Source organism: Vitis vinifera, chromosome 19, assembly GCF_030704535.1.
Source record: "Vitis vinifera cultivar Pinot Noir 40024 chromosome 19, ASM3070453v1".
NCBI lineage: Eukaryota > Viridiplantae > Streptophyta > Magnoliopsida > Vitales > Vitaceae > Vitis > Vitis vinifera.
Window position 1 is genome coordinate 22,238,599 of NC_081823.1, and position 25,797 is coordinate 22,264,395.

Consider the following 25,797-nt stretch of genomic DNA (forward strand, 5'->3'; position numbering starts at 1 on the left):
AAAAATATTTTTTTTATTGTAAACAAAACCAAATTGAAATTTTTAATAGATTCTTTTAACAACCATGAATGTAAATAAGTAAATAATTTCCTTTTTCTAAATAAGGTGTAAATATTTTTCTCAAATAAAATTTGAATTGAAATATTTTGTAAATAAAATTGTACAAATTCATTATTTTTCTAGAAAAATGAATAAAAATTATTTTTATTATAAACAAAACCAAATTGAAATTTTTAATAAATTCTTTTAAGAGCAATGACTGTAAATAATTTTCTTACAAATAAAATTAAATCAAATCAATTATTGAAAAGAAATCCAAACCTTTTTCTAAATAAAAAAAAATAGGAAATATCCTTCCATACTTGGAAGAAAGGTACAACATGAGTTACTTACAAGGGAGGAGGCTCTCTGTGTATGGCACCGAAAGACAAATCACTATTTCTTCACCATCATGTTCCCAGTTGAATTTTCTCCAAGTCCTGGTCCCCATATTATAAAGAAAAAAATGAGTTATAGTTCCTAAAAGAATTTCATTTTTTCGCACGACTACATGGTTAATGATATCTGCAATGCTACAAAAGGGCATATAATCACTCCATTTCTTGGTCCAAAGGGACTCCTTGCTATCTTGCAAAGCCCATATATCAAATCTATATTCCTCAAGTCCATTGTCAACCACTAGACACAAACAACCTTCGAGATTGATCAAGTAAGGACGTAGAATTTTCTCCTTTGGAAGCCGAATTGTGCTAAAAATTTCCTCTCTATTAACTACAAGGATGGAGCCGCTGCCTTCTTCTGATCGGGTGAACCAGTACACTATTCCATTAATGCATACATGATTGGAAGAAAAAGAAGAATAAGGAGTGTGTGCAACCCTGCCTATGGATTTCCAAGATCCAGTGATTGAAGAATATACCTCACATCCATAATGTTGCGTTCCCCCATAAAACTGAAATACTTTATATTCATTGATTCCAGGGCCAAAAGCAACACCAACCTCGCCTGGATGTTCTAATTCCCGGCTTTGTGGGAGTAATAGGACTTCTCCAGTAGCGGGGTTGCAGATACGTATGTCGTGCAGAAAGGCGTTGCAGTAATTAACGCAGCAGATCAAACCATTAAAGGAACAAATGATACCTTTAAAGTAAATTCCATCACAACCAGGCAAACTTTCAGTCATTTCTCCATCCGTTTTTCTTAGCAAATACAGGTTGTGGTGCCAAGGGTCATAGGGATAGAAAACATAAGTGGGATTGTGTTGAGATTGGATTAGATGCGACTCCACGAAACTAGGACGGGAGATTATACTCCGCCAGTATTTAGAGACAGACTTGCATATCAAAAGGGATTTAACTGGAAGCCTTAAGAGAATGTTGGTGAGGATTTCTTCCACTTCAAACACATTCTCATTCTGGGTTACCCACATCAATGCATTGCCATAATCATCCATTCTACCTCTTTTATATCAAGAAGAGATGATGACTGTTCCAATAGACCTGGCCCTATAAGAAATTCACCAAGTAGAATCAATAGAATGGGGTATTTAAGAGAAGAATCCAATAGACCTACTTTCACTATATGATTCAAGACCAAAAGAAACTCCAATTCAATTTGAACTTAACTTCTTGGATACCATATTTATGGACATTGCTTTCAATATTAGCTATATCATTTAATAAAGGAAGTAATTATTTACAAGGATAAAAAATTAAATTTTAAAACTTCCATAAATTCGCTAATAAATTTTAAAATTTTTTGAAAATAATTAAATATAAATCACTTGACAAAGATATATTTTTTATTTAACAAAATTAACCCATTATTGAAAAAATATTTAACAAATTATAAGGTATTTAAATGCTATAATCTAAAATTTTAAAACATCGATTATTGATAGGTGATTCTATTGAATACATATTGTCAAACGCATTCTAAATCATGCAATTCTAAGAACACTCTCCGATCATTTACAATACCGAAATCATAGTAATAAGAATGAAAAAAATAAAGAAATAAAATACAAGGAATAAATAGGTTATACCTCAGGTAAAAATTCTTCCAATTCTTTTCCCGATCCTTGTTTTTCTTGTGGCAGCCTCTCCCAAAAAATAAAAATCCTTCCTCCCCACCAACAAAGGAAAAAAAAAAGGATCAAATAAAATAACAATAGAATCTCCAAAAAAATCTCTCCTTCCTTTCTCCGTTTGGTGCTCGTCAAAAAAGGAAAAAAAAAAAAGTGGAAAATTGGTAATACTTTTTCAAATATTTGAAATCTTATCTCATTTACTAATGGGTTATTTTAGTGGGATATAGAGGAATTCTCTGTTTAAGAAAGTAGTTGCGATTTAGAATTAACTCTAAAAGTTTTAGTAAAGGTGTAAGTGTAACACCTTTATCTTATCCATAAATTTAAGAGGGATTTATATTTAATTATTTTAAAAAAAATCTTAAAATTTTATTATAGGATTTACATGAGGATTTTGAATTGAAATCAATTTTTTTTTTTTTTATCCTTTTAACTTCTTTTTATTTTTATCTTAAAATTTTCAATTTTATTTTATTTTTATATTTTGTTAAGGACTAAGATATAAAGTTTTAGGAGAAACAAACATTTTATGTAATTTGAATTTATTTTAAATTTTATTTTTATATTTGATAAAATAATTTAAAAATATATCATTTTTAACTAATTTTAATAAAAATTTTATTTTCTTTCGTATTAGCTTCAGTGTTTAATTGATTGTACATGATATACGTTGGAATGTTTTCTCTCTGCCTTTTTTTCTTTCTCAATTCCCAAAAAATAAAATAACCAAATGTCAAATCCTCAAAATACCCTAATTTAAAATAGCGTTACTATTAAGATAATAATTAAATTTCACATATCTTAACAATATAATCTTAGAAATAGATAATATAATAAATTAATTAGCAATAATAATAATAAGACTCCATTAAGAATAGTATTATCATTGATAATAATAAATCAATTTATGGATAATCAAGGTGATTAATTTATTGTAAGTTTACATTAATAATTGGACTAAGTAGTTAATTAATCAGTTCTTAACTAGTAAAAGGACCTATTTGTAATTTAATTAATTAATACATATTTTAGGTTAAAAATTTTAATTTTTGTTTTTGGAGGGAAAAAAAGGGGAGTTCTTGGAATTCAAGAAAACGAGAGAAAAGAAAAAGTGACAGGCAAATGCATAGAGTCCACCATTTGAGGAAGTGCTTGGAAGTCAAGAAAAGGAAAGAAAGTGACAAGCGAATTCACAGAGGCTTTCATTTGAGGTTAGTGTACTTCAAATCTTGAAATCATGAAGATTAATTAGGGTTTTTAGTTAAACAAATTGAACATTGGAATATACTTGGGGTTCCTAGTAGTGTTTGGATGCTAAGAAAATTTGATCAAACTCAATCAGGGGAAAACAGCCATTGTTCTATAATACAATGATTTTAGTACAACTTCTATAATACAAAGATTGCCCCTTGAAAACAATGATTTTAGCTTCGACTGCAATTTTTAGAAAAAACCCAAAAGCAACAAGCTATTCCAAAAGCAACAACAATTTTTATTGACAGACCCTGATGAGAATGCAGCACAGAACAATACAAATAAACTCCAGATGATAGGGAAACAATTTAATTCACAACTTTGAAACTCATTTATGAATCTAGACATCAAGGCACTCGAATGAACCTGATAAACTTACCTGGAGAACATGCAGGCTCAACAAAAATTGAGAACTCAAATCTGAAACTTTCAGCACATTAGAATCAACACACATCATTTCATTTTCATTCTACTTCAAATTTCCCCTCCCAATACCACTTGCAGATTCATTGTCAGACTCCAAACATATAAATTAAATCAAATTTATGAAAAGTAGTTAGAAATTCAAATTTTAAACAAAATCCACAAAACATAAGCCTATAATCCTAAATTCACAAGCAAAACTCTAAATAAAGATTTACATTAATAATGATTTATCTGAAAAAATTAGAACAATTGGTTTTATATAAATCTTACCTTGCTTTCAGTAGCATTCTGATAATTTGATCTTTTTTTCATTTCTTGCTTTAAGTAGCATAGTTTTTTGGTCATCCATGGCTGAGATTGAGAAGAATCCCAAGAAGATGACCAACATGTCTGAGAGACTAGATGAAAGAGATCTCCACAATATACTGAATGAACTACCAATGAAAGATGCCGTTAGAGCTGGGTTCTTATCCCGTAAATGGAGAAATCAATGGAAATACCTGGCCAATGTAGTTTTCAAGCAATCTACAGGAAAAGAAATCGAATCTCTTACCCATTTTATCTCCCTTCACCGGGGAAATAAGATAAAGAAGTTCCATGTAGAATTCAAGTATAGGCCTAACAAGGAAGATCAAGTGAATGAATGGATGAGTTTTGCTATTACGAAGGAGGTTGAAGATCTGAAACTTGACTTTGATATGAAAGGGGACAATGATCCATTGTACATACTACCCCCATTCATTTTCAACTGTGAATCATTGGTTTCTTTGTCCCTCAAGGGTTGTGTGTTGGAGTTACCAGATTCTATCTATCTTCCCAATCTTCATACTCTTTCTCTCACACGTATGGAAATTGGAAGTAGAAATGGGATGACAATCAGAAAGATCACTTCAAGGGCTCCACTGCTGGAACGAATGAGCTTGGTTAACTGCAGTAGGTTCCGCAATTTCAATATTGATGCCTCTGAAAGTCCAAACTTGAAAGAGCTGGCTATCATAGAGACCAAGGTTGATCTTGCTAGATCCACTGGAATGGATATCTGTGCACCAAGTGTTGAAAAATTGGTCTTCTTATATGCTTCACCCAGGAGAGAATATCATGTAAAGGATGTATCAAACTGCCTTGAGTTTACCTTTGCTCTATCCGACCAGCCCCATGAGTATTTGTGGAAGGAAGTGGGAGAGGAGTTGTTGTCGTTGAGATATCATGTTGTATTACTCAATCTTCTTCCACATTTTCAACACGTCAGAGTTCTCAGAATCTGCAATTGGTGTGTTCAGGTATCAGCTTCTTTCAAAACATTTTATCATAGCTTTTTCTGCAGAATTTCCAGTACCATACAAACTTTCATTCACAAACTATATGTTTTCTGCAGAGTCTTTATAAAGCTGAGGTCTATGATAAGACGAGGAGCAGGGTATCCCTCTCTTGTACCAACCTGGAAATAAATACATCATTTCAGAGGTGGGAACTACCGGGAGTCACCTACATGCTCAAAGCTTGCTCTGCCATTGAGGATCTGTGCTTTGTTATGGCCCCAAAACAGAGTCAGGTAACAGTGAAGGAGCGAAGGTAACATATATATTGTAACTCATCTGTATTGCAATTCTAAAGATATTTCTTGGCTTGTGAACATTCAGATCCCCCAACTGTTTCTGAAGCCAGATGATTTTGAAGAAAGAATATATTGGAGAAACGAAGCGAAGTCTTTGGTGATGGCCCACTTGCAGAACCTCAAAATTATGACATTCAAATTGCCTGGAGAGTGTTATCACAGTTGGAAACTTTGGCCTCTGGACTTACGCACCTTCTTTATGGGAAGAGAGAATGGAGTTGAACTACTGGCAGCTCTTAAGCACAGCTCCAACAATCAATTACGCGTTGTTTTGTCCACTGATAAACAGCATCGACGTTTTCTTATTAGGCAGTAAAGGGTTAATCCTAGATCCTTATAGAACAATTCTGGAGCAAGGTTGCAGTCAGCAACACAGTTATTTCATCCATTGAAGGCAATTTTGAAAGAACAAAATCTCGAACTTCCAGAGTAAAATCTTCATCCAAAAGAATACTTGTGTGATTTGATATCAAAATGCAGAATTTGAATGCCACACCCCTAATGTAAGTATTCGATCCCACACCCTACACTAAGTGCAATCATACATAGGGGTCTCGTTTTGATCCTTTTATGTAAAATCGAACAAATCCTACCATACTAACACGATGAACCGTTGTGCCCAAGCCTGAAGATATATGTCAGATAATGCTTCTTCTTCTTTTCTTTTCTTTTCCTTTTTTTTTTTTTTTCCAAAAACATGGTTGACTTGACAACCATTCCATGGACTGTTTAAGAATATGAATTTTTGGTTTTCTAGTTAGTCCAATAATAGGATTCTTGGGTTATGTTTGGTTTCTGGAAAGTATTAAAAAAAAAAATGTTAAGGAAAATGATTTTCTCATGTTTGATTGTCCTATGAAAAATATCAAAGAAAATCCAATATAATTAAAACTAGTTAGGAATTTATGCATTTTCACTTTTGCTTTCCTCTTACTTTTCATCTCTATTTTCTTTTCCTTACATTTTCCCTCAAATTTTCCAGGAACCAAACATATTCTTGGAGTTTTTGATCCTAATGAACACTAGATATAAAGGGTTCATCCTAAAAAAATGTTGTTCTCTAAAACAGCAAATAGTCCAAAGTGAAGAGCCTACCTCAGTGGAAGTGAATAGTTTGTAGAATTCAGGAAGTACCATAATTTCCAAGATTCTTGCGTTATTAACTATTGTCTTGCATATAATTCTTAGAATGTGTGATATTATAATTCACAATACAGTAAGATAAAAAACGTCATGGTTAGTTTTAAGGATTCCAAATGGAGGTACAAGTCTGATATAATTCTATTTTTCCAAGACACTTGAACACATCAACATCTATGAAAGTGAAAATACAAGTATAGACAGATGGCAAGACTCTCTTTCTGCAGCAGATGCAGGGAGAGGAGTTGCAGGGTAGCACTCTGCTGCTAAAGCAAAACAGCAGCATGGCATGGGAAACTGCATGCCATGGGAGAAGTTCAGCACAAGTCATAAGGCAGCAGGAGCTAGTCGTAAGCAATGATTGGCATCTTGGCAGTTGACCACCAAGCACAAGCACCATTGGTGCAAGTGAAGCAATGGATGAGCCATGTGTTCAGCAGAAACAGTAAGGTGTTCAGGTGCTGCAATGCAGCATTGCTGAAAGCAAGACCCAGTCATCAGGGATTGAGACAATTGGTTCCATCTTAGAGCACTCATGTAACTACCTCTACTGCCTTGTTGGCATGGCTGATCAGGAGGCCTAAACCTAGTTGTGAATTTGTAACTACCCAAGGCTGCCTAGAATTAGCCAAGGCATTATTCTGCCCTTACTCTTATCGGGTTGCTGGTGGTCTTATGGAACCCAAGGCCAATTTCCTTCTAACATTGTTATGGAAGCCTAAACCGTAATTTAGTGTAGCCTAGCAGTGTTTTTGAATTGGATTGGATTGGATGCTCAAGAAAAGGACATAAAATGAATCATTTACAGTTCCTAAAAAGTGGGAATCCATTCATCCAAGGCTCCTAAGTGTTAGATAGCCTAACTCTACAATCCACGATGCCTTCATGGAGAAAATGGGTACACAACCCAAGTACATAGATAGTATGCATGTCACAACAGTATGTCAAGAAACAAGACTAGATGAGAAAAACAAATACATAAAAAGTCATCCTTTCCTCTGCTGCCAGTGATCTCTACTTAAAGGGTCTTTCTATCAGCACTAACTTCTACCAACCAAACCGACACCCATTTAGACAGAATGGTAATGAGGAACAGAATGACTACTCTACGATCATCAATCACAGAGACAGGCCATAGTCTCTATAAATGCATTCTGAAATTATGGCTACCCAATGGGGACTAAAAACTGGTACATTGTAGGTCAAGCTACAAGGGGTGGAGATGTTTGGCAAAATTATGAATCCAGGCAGCAAAGGAGCTAAAGAGGAGTCCCAATTCAACCCAAGATCAGTTCCTATAATGTAGCATATTAACTAAGCAAGTCTAATTCATGAAAACTTAGGGGTTAGTAGGCAGAGGTTCATACAAAACCAAACTCCGAATTAATGTGGAAAACTATGTGGTTTTGTAAGTAACTGCCTACTTCAATTCCCCAATTTAATGAAAAAGCGATGTTGAAAGCCATAGCCTGATGGGATTTTCAATAAATAAAAAAAGGCTTATTTTACATGAGGTCTGATCTTTGTCGATTGCAAGGAAAAGCAGTATGGAAACCCTAATTACATCAACAATTACATAATTCTTAACGGTAGGTTAAAATGAATATCGTTTAAAAGCGTAAGAGCTTCGGGGCTTCAAACTCTGCGTTTCTTCAGCACATATACAGTTCTCTCGTAACTAGCTACCATCCATCGATTCAAATCAACTTCGAGTTTCAAAACATCATCCACACTCATAAAAACCAATCAAGAACTCCAATTAATTTTCAGGAATGAAAAATTACGACATAATTAAATTAATCCATCAACGCAATTTAATCATATTGCAGAGATTGAAAACGCATGTTATATACAAACTATTCACTAAATAACTGAACTTAGAAAATTTTTCTAAAAACTTTCCTGTTATTCAAACAACAATACCAATCCAAAGCCTAGCAACTACCCAGTTATCAAATATTTAACTGATAATCTTACTAATCATAGCTTGGGAAGTTAAAGCTAAACTCACCTGAGATTGGTATCATCTAATTCTTCACTTTTTTAGTTTCTCCAATTTTCTTTCTTTCCGAACACTTTTTTTTACCTCCTCTTTTTTCCCTCCTCCGGAAGCAAACGAAGGGAATTTGTATATATATATAGTGAAAATTTTTAATTATTTAATTTTTTTATAAAGTGTTATAATAAGTGAGATGTGTTTGAAATAGTATAGAAAATAATTTATTAATTTTAAATTTTTTCTTATTTTTTATTTTTTTTCGGTGATATTTATTTTTTTTTTTTGAAAACCAAACATAGCTTTAAATTTCAAAAAAATAATCTTATTAATATTTCAATTTAAAAAAAAATTATTATACCTAATATACATTTTATTTTCGTCTCCCAAATTAATTAATTAACGAAAAAAGGATTTAATGTGTTTAAATGTGATTCTTTTTGGCGTCATTCTTAAAAGTTAGTTTTTTATTTTAAATTTATAAAAAAATGAATTTAATTTTTTTTTAAATGAATAGATTTTATTTTAAATTTTTTAAATTTAATTCATTAAATATCTCAAAAGTAGAGAAATTATTTTCATTATTTTAAATTCTTTTAAAAACATAAAGAAATTGATATTTTCATATCTAAGTAAGAGGGGCAAATAGCATCTAGACATAACAATTCACATTCACAAGAAGGAAAGGATTAGGACAAGCCAACTCTTCAAGAATCAAGTAGATGCTCTTAAAGCAAATGATATGATGCAGTGAGTGAAAGTGACACGAAAAAACTCAAAAATTGATATTTTCATTTTAGGAGATATTCTTAGCATATATCTAAAATACAACCCTTTTATTTCATTTATTACAAATAACAAAATGTGCAAAATCTTATTACTTCCTAGGTCTCTCTAAAAATCCAAAATCTTTGTAGACAGAGCCAATCATCAGTTCCCAACCATGGGGCGAGTGGAAAAACAAGCCATAACCCAATTTAAAACTATGATTAACAAACACATATGATATTTGTTCATTCTACTATGTGCTTGAAGGATTTTTAGTGAAGTTAAATGGGAATGATGTTTTGAGGAAGCTTGAGTTAGCAAAAATATATGACAAAACAATCAACACATTTCCCAATAAAAAACCATTAGCAAAACATATCGATAACAAATCTCTATTGTAATTAAAATACTAAAGACTAAATATGTGATAACTGTGACTATGACAAATTAGAGATAAAGTTGTTAAGACTTTGTAATATTCTAGGTTGTCATCCTTTGGGATCATGTCTAATAAGTTCAATTGTTTTTGGATTTGGAGAATTAATTATTTACTAAAGTTAATCAAACTTTAAATCAAATAAATAAAGATAAAATACAAATAGAAATTTCCTAAAATATTAAATGAAATAAATCAAATAAAGGGGAATGTTTTACAATCTAGTGTCAAATCCTTGAAGAAAGAGCATTATAAAATATAAGGCTTAGGATCAAAGTCAATCTATGACTAAATTGAATCCTACGACCCATATTACATCCAGGACTTCGATTTAAAACAAAAATAGATTCTTAAAACCATCAAGTGCATGAGATTGATTATTGGTTTAAGGTTTGACTTTTTAATCCTTCCTACTCCTAATAGCTTTGTCTTGGGCAAATAACGACAGGGAAGATTAGGACAACTAATTATCAAGAGTCACTAAGAATCACTAGTATCAAGTAATAATCTATCGTATTATTCCCTAATATAACTCACAATGATAGATCCAAATATTCATAAATTGTAACCTAACCCTCTTAAACCAATTAAATATGATGGTTAATTCTGATTTCAATTTTATTCAATCAAAAGCTCATATCCATCTTTGTAAATCAAGTCCTTAAATTTCGTTAATAGTATGATCAAATTATAGTAACTAGTTATCAAGATTTTCACAAAAATCGTTGGTATCTTGATAAAAATCCTCTATAATTTATTTAGAGAGAACTAACATAGAAGATTTATTCCTACCCATTCAAACTTGAAAACATAATCAAACCATTCAATACGTTATTGTTTCTTACAATTCCTCCATTAGATTTTTTTTAACTTCATGTTTGCATCTCTGAATCAATCAAGTTAGCCAAATATGGTGAAGGATTTCTCCTCACAACCCATGTTTGATTGCTAAGAATATAAAATAGAAAGATGAAAAAAAAACCCTAAAACATTATTAAAGACTTTCAAAAGAAGAGATCAATCTCCTTCTCTTCATTCCATCGTCCTTCATCCCCTTAAAACCTAGAACTAAAAGAGTTTATATAACCTATCATGTGACACACTTCCATTGACCACTTATTACAAAGAAAATCCATAAACAACTTAAAAGACACAAAATATTATAAGCTCTAAATGAACTTCATGCATTTCGACTTGGATGAAGGCATTTGAAACTCCTTTTGACATGTTTTGGAGCTCAAAACTTGATCACCAATGGCTAAGTTCGAAATTGGAGTGAGTTCGAAATTAAGTTTGAACTCATAAGTGACAGAAATAGTCAAATTTGAAATTTAGGAGGTGAGTTCAAAATTCACTAGGAATTTCAAACTCACCCATTGCCCATGCAATTTCACCATGTTTTCTAGTTTAATATGTGTGTCTTTGCTTAGCCTTTGCCAAAAGTATCTTTACATTCCCTTGAGTTTTAATTGAGTTTGAGTCACCTAATTTAGCCCACTTGGGTCCTAATTAATTAATTAATTAATCTTAATAGACTTTAATTAATTAATTAGTCCATTCCAAAAAGTCAATTCATAAGATCTAGTGCAATCTTAAGTTTTTACCAAAACGCTCTTATGCATAACGCAACTCTTTCCCAATGGCTATCTCATGCAAACATGTCTCTTTCTACAACATCCTGAATTTTTATATAGGAATTTTATTTTATTTTTTGGAATAATTAGATTAAAAATAATTAGGAAAGTTAATAACCTCAAACTTATACAAACAAGATAGAAAATAATTGCATTAATTAAACTATTAATAAGTATAATTAAATTGGGAATGTACTAGAAGTGTAACAAGTCACCCTTAAAGGTTGCCACATGTCACACTTAGAGACATGAAAAATTGGTCACTACAAGACATGTACATGAAATTTTGGTGGCAATTAAAGGTAGTTTGGTCATATTCTAATGTGGATAAAGGTATATATGTCAACTCATATTTAAAAAAAAAAGAAAAAAAAAAGGGAAAATCTAAAGAAAATCATCATTTTTTCATTTTCCTAGGGTTGTTCCTTCTTCTTCTTTCTCTTCTCTTAAAAATTTGTTGAGAGAAAACGGTATAGAAATTGGATACATAACGTCAAGGAGTGGAGATTTTTTTTCTCTACTTAGAGGAGACATTAGAGGTAAAACATTTTCATCTTATATTTTTCATTCTCTCCTTTTCTTCTTCTTTTTTCAACTCTTTGAGAAAGTGTTGTTAGAAATTAAGTTTTTAATATTTTAAATCATTTTTCCTTATTAAACCATCTGGTTGCCAAGAAAGTGATTTTAAGTTTGATTCACATAAAAATTGTTGGAAAGTGTGTGGGAATGATATCCTATGATACTACTATTCAAGGGAAATTTGATGATATCTTTCAATCTACAATGGGTGAACCTCAATTTGTTTTAACATTGGAAGGACCCAAATTAGGCTCAAACAATCTAGTATAATAGATCAAGTTCAAACTAATTGGTATTTTTGAGTTTTTGGGAATTTATGGTAAAGTATTCAAACCCCCAAACTTTTTACAAATAATAGACTCAATAATGAGCCTAATCATTCAAGTTTTGCTATATTTAGACCCCGTTTGCCCCATGAGAAAATTCCAAATAGATTAGGAAATACAAAGAAGAGGTTTAAAAGTATAATTTGGACCAATCATATTTTCCAAAATGTTTTAAATTATTTCTAAAGAATATTATAGTCCTATAAATTTGACCCCATTTGGACATTGATGGCTTAGTACAAAAATTCCGAAGAAATTGGTAAGAAAATAGAGTGGTTCAACTAAGACAATTTTGAACCACTTAGGTTTCTTAATGTTATGGGATATTTAGGCTAATTATCATGATTCTTAATTATTTTTATATGTTATTAGAATCTAAAAGGAAATTATAGACTCTAATTTCATGTAATTCCAAATTCATTTTCATAGGGAAAAAATTAAGGAAATGTTAATGAATTTTTAGTTAGGTATGCTAAGACACTTTTTATTTTTGAGAGTTTTGGTATTATTAATATAAATTATTTTTAAAATTTTCTAGACTCATTATATATTAGATCTAAAAAGTTCTACAATTTTTGGAACTTATTTGGTAGGTGAGAAAAATAAAGAAATTGAGTAGCATTGCAACATAATTAGTTTTGGGCAAATTTAGAACCGATTTATGTCGGGGCTTAATGGATAGTCTTTTAATGATAATTTTACTTAAAAATTAATTTCTAAGGTTTCTAGACTTATCAACAAACTCTTTGGCTCAAGTTTTAGTTGAATTGAACTCCATTTGTCTAACCTTTCATTTTTAGGAAAATTACATGTTTTAGTTAAATTGTTGTTCGATTAAGAAAAAGTTAGTAGAACCTTAGAATCACAATTATTATTTTTATGAAATTTTCAATTCTCTTATTCCACTTAAATATTCTTTTGTCAATGGAGGACTTCATATAACCATCATATTGTGAGTTTTGCTATAATTTTGATTGCAAGTATTTTTATAAGTAGGTATGATATGCATACATGTGTTAAGCTTTTCATAAAATAAATATCTCCTGCATATGTTATATATACTACTTGTTTAATTTTTCTAAAGGCATGAGATATATGTTGAATTCTGATTTGGTTAAAAATTCACATGATTTATGTTGACTTGCAAAAATGAATGTTACCTTACTTTTGAGAAATTATTTAATATCATACATATGTTTACAACCAGGAACATTACATACCCTGTTACGATATAATAAATTGTTAGATTTTTTGGACATTAATATCTAATGGGCATGATAACACATACACCAATAAGGTGTTTCGTGCAATCTTGTTTTGAGACTTCACACCACTTACATAGCTAAGGGGAGACCTTAAAATAGGATTGTGGGTTTTGATGTCAGGGTAGAGGGTAGAGCCCAAAGCAACAGTAGGTTTTTGTATAGTTGATCAATTGACCATAGATATATCCAAACCTATGATTGCATTTTTTACATCCCATACATTCTTTAAATTCTAATATGATTATTTTATGATAGTTTCCAATTACAAAAAAAATATTATAAATATGTTTTAGAATTATCTTTAATATGGACTAACTGTCTTAACACTTGTGTATAGTGACTATTCACCGGACCTTGCGTTCACCTCGTAGATTTAATGTTTTTCAGGGGAGGACTTTCATATTCTTATTAAGGATATAAAATCAACTTCAACGGGCATCTTGTTCTAATGCTTTCCTTGTTAAACCTATCGAATAGCTAGTCTATTTTCATTATGCATTTTAGTTCATTTTAGTTATTCTCAACCATGTGACTCAAAACCTAGCTTCAACTATAGTTGTTTTTAATCATTGTTTTATTAGTATTATCTAATTGTGTTTTATTTTTTTTTCATACTCCATATATCTGTTAGGATGGTAATTCCACCTTAGATTCCAATTTAAAGTGGGCTCACTAATTGAACTTCTCTGTTGTACCAAAATACTTAACATTTTTACATAACAACTCTGGTCAAGAAAAACTAGAGAAAAAGTCACTACAACTTTTGTAGTACTCCGAGTATCGTCCTTAGGGACTGACTTATGAAAATTTTCAATACTAGAATAAATGAATTGCTTTTGTTTAAATCCTAAAGTGAAAAACAATTTGGGAATTATCTTTTATAAAATGGGATTGAGTGAATGAAACTAAATTAATAACAAAATGAATATTGATTTTTAATTCAATTGATTCAAGTTTGGGGCTTTCCACAATCTAACTTAAGGTAAAGAAATAGAGAGAATAAGAGCTTCTTAAGTAAAGTGATTTTAGGGTTTTGGGATCCTTGGCCGCTTGTGATCAACTTGAGTTCTATAACTCAAAATTAGATCTAAAACCTAATTTTTCCTCTTTAAAACAGATTCCTAAAACCATCAAATAAATGAGATTGATTACTAGTTTAAGATTTGGTTTTTTAACCTTTCCTACTCCTTATAGCTTTGTTTTGGGGCAAATAATGATAGAGAAAATGAGGATAACTAATGATCAAGAATTACCAAGAATCACTAGTATTAGATAATAACTTATTGTATCATTCCCTAAACTAACTCACAAGGATAGGATAAAAAAATTAATAAATTGTCACCCAACAAATAATTAATCTTAGCTCATTGTTATAATAATTTACCTATTGTCCCCATAGGTTTCCTAGACCTTAGGTTTTCATGCTTCAAGCCCCAAGTCAGATTCATGAGGGTGATGTCACATTCACAATCCATAATAGGATAAAAATCCATAATTTGAATAAAAAGAAACTAAAAACAAAATATTTAATAAAGAAGAAAAAAAAAAAACAAACCAAAGTTCTCGTCTTCTTACACCTTCAATATCAAACTCTCCGAAAAAAAATCCAAGATCTCTAAAACCTAGAACTAAGAAAGTTTATATAATATCATCAATTACCTAACATGTGACACACTCTCATTTTCCACTTATTAAAAAAAACAATACCTAAAAATGATTTTTTTTAAAATAATAAAATTGTGATTTTTAGTCCCGTGGGGTCCACTTAGGGCAGATGGAGTGCCCTATATGCAAATCCTGAGGTAGAGGAGGCAAAACATCAAAGTGGCAATAGGTGAATTCAAAATTGGGGTCATTTCAAATTGGATTTTGAATTCATAAGTTGAATTTCGAAATGGTTCTTCAACTTTGTGTAGTTGTCTTCAAATAGTCATAATTTCTTCATATCAAATCCAATTTGCATATTGTTTGAAGTATTAGACTTCTGACTTCCCAAGCTTTGAAACGATATATAGTATGTCTAAAATGAACTTCGGAAACTTTTCAAAATTTGTCCTCAAAGTCAAAGTATATGTTACCACCAGATTTCGAGTTCTAAATTTACACGCAGTTGAATCTTGCTTCATGCCTTATTTCCCATGTTTTCTTGCCTTCTTTCCCATGTTTTCTTGCCTTCTTTCTTACTCCATAATGGTAATTTCTCATCTTCCAAACTCATAATATCCTCATCTTACCTTTCCTTATGGTCCATTAGTCTTGACTAACTTATTTCCTCATTTTACCCTTTTTAATCTTTCAAAATCTAAAGTGATTCAACTTGAACCATTTTCTTCCCTTTAACATGAGATAAATATTCAAAATACTAGTTAAACTCATGGTTAGGGCCTTAACATCGATTTAAGTCAAGTTGGGTGATTCGAATCTCCTTTGGTGCATAAATCATATCGAATATGTGCCATTAGAGCACATATTTTGGTTTCAATCACTCACTGTCTTAGTGCTAGTCACTACACTCTCATAATCCACACTTTTTGTGTTGGAAAGTAAACTTAAGTTATAAACTTCTAAATATTACAATTAGATCTAATTTCTAAAAAGTTAAGGAGAATATTTTATATATTATTAGTAGTAGTTTTTTTTTTTTTTTTTTGTTAAGTGTAAGTATCTATAAATAAGAGATTATGTAATATTTAAATAAGATAGAGTGGTAGAATATAAGAAAGTTTTAATTCTACTCAATTTTATCTTCCTCTATAATTGTGTGTATCTTTCTTTCAACTCTATTACTTCAACAAATTGTTATCAAAGCTTTCACATATCTAACATTTTTTGTATCTATCCTATATTAATCAATTTCAAATGCAAGCCTCCCCAGCCAATTGTTGCCACTTCATGACATTACCAACATATCGGCTCTAACAATGGTTGCCCAATATTTGGAGCCAACTATTTTCAATAATATGCCTTTAAGCCAAAGAATGGTTAACCTCTATTTCTCCACTAGCTTCCAATCCATCTTCCAAGTTACATCCAACAATCATTTAGTCTTGCAACAACATTTTTAAGCCAAAGATTCTCAACTTTACCTCAGTTTATCCAATTCTCAACTCATGAAAACCTACATATGCCTCTCACGCTCTCATACAACCACACTAGTGCATTGTAATGTACAATAAGTTTAATTATCTAGCACAAAATGGTCCATGAAAACTTATTCCCCCATATTCATCTTAAAATATAGTTAACTTCAAGTCATATTTCGCATGGTTTTAAAAATCAGATTGGACCAGCCAATCCGACCAGTCACGATTCTGATCCAACCCGGAAAATTGGGTCGGAAAGTGGTTGAACCGGAATCAGACCAGGTGAGCCAACGGTCCAACCAGCGAACCAAATGGTCTAACCATTTTTATTTTTTTTTCATAGCATCAAAACGATGCTATTTTGAAAAGTATAAAACCTCATTATCTCTCTCTCTTTCTCTTTCTCTTTCTCTCTCTCTCTCTCTCTCTCTCTCTCTCTCTCTCTCTCCCCCCCCCCCCCCCCTTTCCCCTCTCACTTCTTCTTTGCGTGGCAACATCGACTCCAAAAGGTTTCATTTTTAAAAAAAAAATTTAATTTTTATGTTTTATATTTAATGTTTTTTTTTTTGTTGATTATAATTTTGATGTTATGTTTAATATTTATTATAAATTTTTTTATTTTTTTATTTATTGCACATTGAATATTTAATTTATTGAAATTATTGAAAAGTTAAAGCATTGGGGATTAAAATAATTTGTTCATTTTCAAATAAAATTTTCATTTTTATATTTTAAATAAACATTTGATTTGAAAGTAAATTTCTCATTTTGAAAAAATTTTCTTGAATAAATTTCAAAAATTTAATTCTTTGATTTTTTTAAAATTGTTAATGACTTTGATTCTCTAAATTAATGTGGCGTTTTTATAAATTGTTGATGACTGAATTTTTTTTAAAAAAAATTAAATTGTTAATGACTTGATTCTTTAATTTTATGATTAAAATTGTAATTTTGTTTTACAATTTGATAGAGAAATAAAAAAAAAAAATGGAATCAAACTTGACCCCATCATTTGGTCAATATTCAACTACCAATTCACAAACAACTAGAAACAAGACTGACCCTACATAGGAGCATGTTTCTAAAGAAAGATTTACAAATGGAATGAAAACTCTTATTTGTTTGTATTGTAAAAAGGTTGCAAAATGTGGAGGTATTCATAAAATGAAGCACCACTTTGCTGAAGTAAAATGGGATATTGGTTCATGTAAATCGGTTCCTCCTAATGTTAGATTTTGAATGGAAAATTCTTTGTTGGAGTTTGTGAATTCCAAGAAAGCAGCCCAAGAAGCATATAAATATAAAAATCCTTATGATCTTAATGTGTCACAATTTGAAAGGGATATGGCAGAAGGTGAAGAAGAAGTTCAAGAAATGCAAAATCCTATGGCAACTAGTAGTGGAAAAAAAAAAATCAACAATGGATAAGTATGTTACACCAAGAAATGCTCAAGGAGCTCAACCTTCCATGATGTGGCGTGGCTATAGAAGGGTTTGATGTGGAAAACTTTGGTTTTCCAGATGTACATTTTCAATCTCCATATTCAAATTTCCAAAATGAATGAAGACATGAATTTTATATATATTTGTATGAAAAAATCTTCATGAATACTCAAACATTTACATGTTATATTTTGAGTAATTATTGAAGTATTGTGGTTGACATTTGTATTATCTATTATGGATAATGTGTTAAGTTAACAACTCTTTGATAATTTGGTAATTGTTGGTTTATTACTCATATTTGAATGTAGGATAACAATGGTTTGATTATTTAATAAATATTGGGTTTATTGACATTGTAAATTTATAACATTTTATATTGTGTTATAGATATGATATATGATGATTAATGACTTTTACAAGTAAAAAACTTTTGTGAAAAAACTCAACAAATAGAGTAGATGCTGTCAAAATTTAGATAGAATTTTATTTTTATTTTTTATTTTTATTATTTTTAAAATTTTAATAATATATAAAATATATATTTATGACATCATCGATTCGACCGCGATTCGACCGCCGATATGACCAATGAACCATGAACCGGTAACTTTTCTGATTCAATGATCGGTCTAATTCTGAAAACATTGATATTTCGTACAAAGGAAAACTATAATGGCACCAATTGTTAATACTAAAAAAAAAAAAAAACCTAGTTGCTAATGGCAATCACCAACAATTAATAATAAATTTTCATACAACCTTTAGTCCAATGATCAAAGCTACCACAATCAGTTTGATATTCTTTCTTACCATGTCTAAAAGCTACCCACTTCATCGACTTAATGTTAACAATGATTTTCTTCTAGGCACCCTTTTTGAAAAAAGTGTTCATGGTGCAACCACCCAAATTTGTTGATGTATAATTCCCCAAACATGTCTATGGGCTACGAAAAAGCAATCTATGGTTTTTCAAGAGGCTTCTAAAGCATCAAGGGGTTCCTTTCTCACTTGGGCTTCTAAAACTCCAAATTAGATACTTGATTATCATATTTTTCAAGATATGCTATGAGTCCATTTGACATTGATTCTAAAAGGTACTTTTAATTTAAAAAGTGTTTTTAAAAATAAAAATTAGATATTTAATAAAATTTAGGAAATACTTTAAAAATTTTTAAAAATCACATATAATGTTAAAAAATTACTTTTATGATTTTTAAAAAAAACACTTGTAGACCCCCCAAGGAGCTGGGGGCTTTTCTTTTATTATTTCTTTGCTGTTTTTCGGACGGCTCTCGAGTGGGCTGCTCTCAGGCGGCTGGAGGGGATGGTGGGTAGCGACCAGATGGGACGTGTGGCAGGAAGCAAGCAGTGGCTTGCTGAGGAAGACACAAAAACAGAAGAAAAAGGAGAGTGAGAGCTGGAGGAGAGGGGACAGATGAAAAAGGGGGAAGGACTCTTTTACTCGGGGGGAAAAAATTTCTGCTTGAGAGGATTCACGCAGGTTTAGCATTCTCACGTCTTAAGTTTCTCCATTATTACCGTTTTGCTATATTTTTTTGCTGATATCCGAATACCTGCTTTGATCATCTAAGATGTTAAACTCATTTTTCATGGTTACTTGTCGAGTCTCTATTCTTCTTCTAAGTGTACCGTATGATGGTTGCGCTACTTATTCATGTGTTAGGATCCCCCACTAGCTTCTTTTGAAAGCTTCTTAATCTTCATTAAAATAGGTTTTGGAGTTAAAGGCATCATCCTCTCTCCCGCATGCTCTGTTTCTTCATTCTATTTTCCTCTGTTTCTGTTCTCTTTCTTTCTTTGAGTGTTGGGCATCTCGTTTGAGTTTGGCTGTCTGGATTGGGGTGTTCTTTGAGGGGGGTCTCTACATCAGAATCTTTGGGATATTGCCACGTTTTCTATTGGACAAGTTGAAAGCCAACAAGTTAAAGGCACTGAGAAGGCGTCAATAACTTTGAGCAGGTTCTTTATGACCTTCCTGTGGATTTTGTGTCTTCCGTAATCCATGAAATGAAAATCATATTTGAAGAATATTCGGATTGTTAGTATGGTGTCATTGCTTGCAACTCCCACTGATGTTATGGTCGATGTTGGTATTGGAGCTTCTCTGAATGTCCTCACCAAAGGTGACCGAGCATTAGGAAGTGCTCATATGCCGAATTGCACCACGCCTGATGGAGATATTGACTGGGACAGCTTTTGTGTTAGTCTATGGGGTCCCGTACCTATTAGCTCACTTCCAGATGCAACAACGGAACCTCCTCGGCAAGGTAGCAGAGAGCTATTACTTGACAGCGGCATCAATGGGGTTGAGAGCAATTGAAAATCTGAAGAACAACCCATCAAGGTTGATGTGCTGGTGCCCCCTGCAGTCAAGTCTGCAGTAGTGAAAGCGAAGCCTACTGTGAGTGCCCCCCAGGAGATTGCATAATTTATATTAAAGAGTACAGTAAGTTCCCATACAAAATATTAGTTTTCTTCAAAGTTACCTATTCACTTTTTTGACTTTGATTCTTTATTAAAATTGATGCTGACATATAAATAAATTTTTGTTGGTAAAAGGGCATTCACACTCTCAAACTTACCCAAAGCCATATGTTACATGTCATATAAATGAAAAAAGGCCCGGTTTTCACTAACCCAAATCCATATGTCATTTTATTTATTTATTACTATTATTATCTTCTTCACCTTTTGATGTCAAAATTTAATTTTAAAAACTTTAATCTTCAAATAATTTTCCTAAACTCCAATTTCTTCTAAATTTAAATTTAAATTCCTAATTTTTAATTTTCACACCAGTTTATTTAATCATTGTCATTTTATTCATTTATTTATTTGTTTATTTTTAAAATTCCATCTTTAAACAAATTCTTCAAAATTCCGGCTTTCGAATTTAATTTTCAATTTCGAAAATTCCAATATTTCCATTCATTTATTTAATCATTATTTTCGTCCTTATTATTATTATTCCATTTATTTATTTATTTTAAAATTTCATTTTTTTTCAACATTTTTTTCAAAATTCCAATTTCCAAACTTAATTTCCGATTTCCAAAATTCTAATTTCTTTCTAATTTAATATTCAAAATTCCAACTCTTAAATTTAATTCCCAAAATCCCGATTTTCAAACAAATTCCAAGAATCCAGTCTTCACTCGAATAATTTTAATTCTATTTCGGTTCCTAAATAATCTTCGGATATCTTTGATTTTACATAAGTAATAATGAATTCTTCATAATTCTAAAACACGAAATTTGGGGGACTAGTTCATGAACAATAAATTGGGTTTTGGTGAGGGCCCCATGTTTGATCCTTATTGACTGTCAACTGTTGTGCTTAATATATTTTGCTTGATTTTCATTTTGCACTTCGATATGCATGAGCTATAATTTGTATTCGTTAATTGTGTATTAACCTCACTTTTTGATAAGCGCACTGTGACTCGTCACCCAGGTACGTATCTATTCTCATTCCGGTATTTCCATATACATGTTTTGATTCTCCTATGTGCATGATAGTTCCGGGTATTCATTGTTTTCCTCATCAATTGCCATGATTGCTTCATTTTATTAGTAGAGACCCGACTTTAGGGGCTTAGAGGGGTGCAACGGTCTTTACCGTACCTTCCCGATAAGTAACCTGACCCCCGAACCCCATCCGGTTTTTCACAGACCACCTTTCCCAAAACAAGGAGTCACACTTAGGGTTTTTCTTTCTTATTTTGTTTACCCTTTAAAAAATAAAACAAAAATAAGTGGCGACTCCAAGTCATTTTTCTTAATCAAACTAAAAATCAATTTTTCAAATAAAAATCGAGTTCGCCATCGAGTGGGAAACGCATTGAGTCGAAATGCGGGGTCTACAACACTTAATAAGTAATTATCCTAAAAACACTTTTAAAAAATACTTCAAATAAAAAAATACTATCAAACGCAGTCTAAAATTGTCTATCTATTAGTATTTGTGGATGACATAATTGTTACCGACAACAATCTAACATTTATCAAAAAATTCACTCAAACTCCATAAAATCAATTCTCTTATTAGGACCTCGGTTAAAAATAAAAATAAAACAAAAAGAAATGAAAGACCAATTTTTCTTCTAATAAATGGCCACAATGCCCAAAACAAAATTAAATTTTGAAAATACACTCCGCTATAAAGTCAAGTGGCAACTGACTTGGGAAAGTTTTTCTCATAACATGCACTTTTAAAAAGGATATTTGATCAAAAAGATTATAATATGATTCTATATTACAAAAATGACCCCATTTTTAAAAATAAGAAAAATAACTTATTTTAGATTAAAAAAAAAAAAAACCCTTATTCAAACATTTATACCATAAATAGTGCATTTGATTTTATATTTATAATTTCAAAACATTGAGGTTATTTTTTAAGGAGGAAATCTTTTGGCCCATTGACACTGACTTTTCATTTTTTTTAAAAAAAAAAAAAATTGGAAAACATAATAAAAAATAATTCTAAAATTATCAAAATTTGTACAAAAAAATTACCATTCAAAGAAAATTTTCAAAACATACCTTACATATTCTGCAAACATATCATCTTATGGGGCAGGATATCTACATTCTTTCTTGTGTATATTTTGTAACTTGTTGGTGTAATAATATTAAAAAATAATAGACATACTCAAACCTTGTTGGTGTAATCAATGGAAACAAGAAGAGACATGCAATCCAGCTAATGGGGGGAAGAGGCACCAAAAAATGCATAGAAAGGTGGGGTTGGGTGAGAAGATGAGGACAGGAATATTTATCCATACTCAGGAAATAGAGCATATGATGAGTTGTGAAGATTATATAATGGCTGAGTGGGGAATCTCTCTTCACACTTTTCATTCTCCATCTTCATCCCCTTTACCAGACAAAGCTGCCTATCATTTTTCTTTTTTTAGTAATATTTTAATATCATTTTTGTTTTTGATACCATTATAATAAAATAAAAGGAAAAAAAGGAAGAAGTTTTTCAAATGCCACCCCAATTCTTAATATTCAATCTTCTTATTCCACTTATATAATTTATTTTTATTTCCATGTCTGGTCTGAAAACAGTGTTTATAAAATAATTTTTTACAGTAATTTTTAAAAATGATTTAATTATTTTTAGAAATAAAATATTGTTAGATAACTTAAATATAAAAAAATATTTTCTTTAAATGATGTTTTTTTTTTCTTGAATAAAAAGTCAAAATATTTTATTTTTTTTCGACTAAAATTAACATGTTAATATGGATCAGTATAATTAAAATGAACTTATTATTTATAAATTTAATTTAGTTATATTGATTGATATCAATAGGTTATTTTTAAGTTTTTAACTTAATAGAAAAAATTAAATATTTTAATTTTTTTTATTTAGTCTAAAAAACAAACACCACAATCAAATACTATCCACTTAAAATATTTTATTAAAAAAATAGAAAATATTTCTAATCTATTCTAAAAAAAATTATTTTCAAACAAATTCTTAGAAAAAATGTTTCTAATAAAAAATTTGACAAATATGTTTTTTAAAGATAGAAAACTATTTTTAGAAATAATTTCTAAACAAGACCTTATTTATTGTTTGGAGTATAGGCCAAAGCTTAAATACAAATTGAAATTAAACCTAAATTCATAATTTATAAAAGATAATATTAATATTAAAAAAGTTTTATTAAATATAAAAAAAACTTTGTGTAAATCTAAATTAGAACTTTCATATAGAGATGTAACTTAGACATGGGCAAGGTTTGAATGGATTAGACCCAAAGTTTGGATTACAAAATACCAACTCCAGAATATTAGGGTTTGCATAGGTTGAAGGTTTAAGCAATTGATCAAAACCTAAATTTGTATATTATTTATTTATCTATTTATTTTTAATTGTATTATATATTGTTTTATTAAAATATAAAAACATAAAATTTATAAGAAAAAACTTTAATCGTTTTTAGTTTTTAATTATATTAGACTACTGAGTTTATCATTTTTTTTTCTTAATTGTTGAAGTATCTTTGATAGTTTAATTTCGAGTTCATAAATAATTATTTATATTAAAGTAGTCTAATAATTTATTTTATGATTTTAAGGTATTTGGTTTTTAAATTTTTATTTCATAATAAGAGTTATATTTTATTAGCTCAAATAATTGTTTTTTATTTGACAATCGATATGAACACATGGGACCTGTTTGGCATAAGTTAACCTTCTACCCCACCAAGTTATAGCCTTACTTCTACATGAAGTACTGTCTTTCTCATTTAATATTTATCCTCTTAGGTCTTTTTTCATTAATTTAAATCAATAAAATATTATAAAAGTTTTCTATAATAGATTTAAAGAATAAAAAAGAACACCAATGTGTATCCATGGGGTTGAATAATCCTATAGGAGTAAACTTGGTGAAAGCTGAGTATATGATTGAAGGGAGATGTTGGGAAAAAACCTAAAAGGGACAAAAAAGGATTGGCCCAACCCAAGGTCGGCGTGACCCTGGTCAAACCACGCATCATTTCATTTCCAAGACAGCTTCACATGTTCTTTCTCTCCCTCCTTTTTTTATTTTTATTTTTCTTTTTTTTTCTTTTTTTCTTTTTTAATATAAAAAATAATAAGTACATTGTTTCATTAAAATCATGTAATTGACCTATCACATCAATTCAATGTCACGTCTTTATACACTTGAGGTGACATTTTATTATTATTCATAGAATCACATGCCCAAAAATTTTATTTCCTAGAGACATTGTTTTAACATTTTGTAATAGCTTTTTTAAGCTGTTAAAAAAGAATAAGAAAGGAGGGGGGAGGGAGAGAGGAAAAGCTGAAGAATCTGAAGGAAAGGACATAGGAAGGGGTGGCAGCTGGGGTATCTAAACGACAAATGACAAGAAGCAGAGTCAGACATAGAAAGAGAGAGAGAGGGTTAGAGGGTTATATATTATATATTATTATATTGTTTATTGGAAGGGCCAAATAGTAATCTTATTATTAGGATGGCATGCTCAGAGTCAGGACTCAGGACTCAGGAGCAAGGACTGGAGGGTAGGGGGAGAGTGATGGGGTCATATTCACTCCTCATACTTACACCCCACAGGCCACAGCTGTGGACAACGACTACTGATTTTTTCCCTAATCCCCCTCTTCCCTCAACCATCTTTTTCACTCCCCAAGTCCTATCCCCTTCTCCCCGCCACCCCCTCTCTCTCTCTAACTTTTTCTTTTCTTTTTCTTTTTTAATTAAGATTACAGACCTTATCCTCTTATTTTACAGTCAGCATCTTTTATTTGAGATGGAATGATTCGAATTCAACTATTCTTTATAATGTGTAGTGTGTGGACTTATGAGCAACATCCATCCACCCAGAGGGGAAAGCAAAGTTATCTAAAGATTCTCATTTATTCACATTGATTAATTCCAAATTTTCCAAAGCAAAGATAAGGGGGTGTTCATGAATTCCCATAATATTCATTCACAATTTAAACACAAAACACAGGGGTTAGCCATTTAATTTGGGCATATCTTTTATGAAAGAAAAAGGGGGTCTTAATTGCAAATGACATGAGCCCCGCACAAACAAATTTATGTAATAAATGGAACCCAGGAGGAGAGGCTTGGTCCTTTTCTTCTGAGCATATAAAACCAACAACCATAATGGTCATTTTTATTCTGAAATTGATTTCCAATGTAGACCCTTAAAATTTTCTGCTCTA

General features: G+C 30.9%; 2 protein-coding genes across 3 annotated transcripts; one reads left to right on the forward strand and one right to left on the reverse strand.

The window, feature by feature from the left end:
* Positions 1–303: 303 nt before the first annotated feature.
* Positions 304–4,125, reverse strand: LOC104877768 (putative F-box protein At1g32420). 2 transcript variants are annotated; one of them, XM_059735408.1, is made up of 2 exons: positions 4,040–4,125; positions 304–2,120 (listed from the first exon to the last, which is right to left on the reverse strand). In XM_059735408.1, the coding sequence occupies exon 2, from the start codon at positions 1,451–1,453 to the stop codon at positions 386–388; it is 1,068 nt and encodes a 355-aa protein (XP_059591391.1). In that variant the 5' UTR covers positions 1,454–2,120; positions 4,040–4,125; the 3' UTR covers positions 304–385. The 2 variants fall into 2 exon arrangements, with proteins under 2 accessions (XP_059591391.1, XP_059591390.1); XM_059735407.1 differs by lacking the exon at positions 4,040–4,125 and having other exon boundaries at positions 304–1,505; positions 2,045–3,177.
* An 84-nt stretch (positions 4,126–4,209) lies between these two features.
* LOC104877769 (F-box/FBD/LRR-repeat protein At1g78750-like) lies at positions 4,210–5,700 on the forward strand. Its single transcript, XM_010646719.3, has 3 exons — positions 4,210–5,049; positions 5,145–5,321; positions 5,410–5,700. The coding sequence occupies exons 1-3, from the start codon at positions 4,210–4,212 to the stop codon at positions 5,698–5,700; spliced, it is 1,308 nt and encodes a 435-aa protein (XP_010645021.3).
* Positions 5,701–25,797: the final 20,097 nt, after the last annotated feature.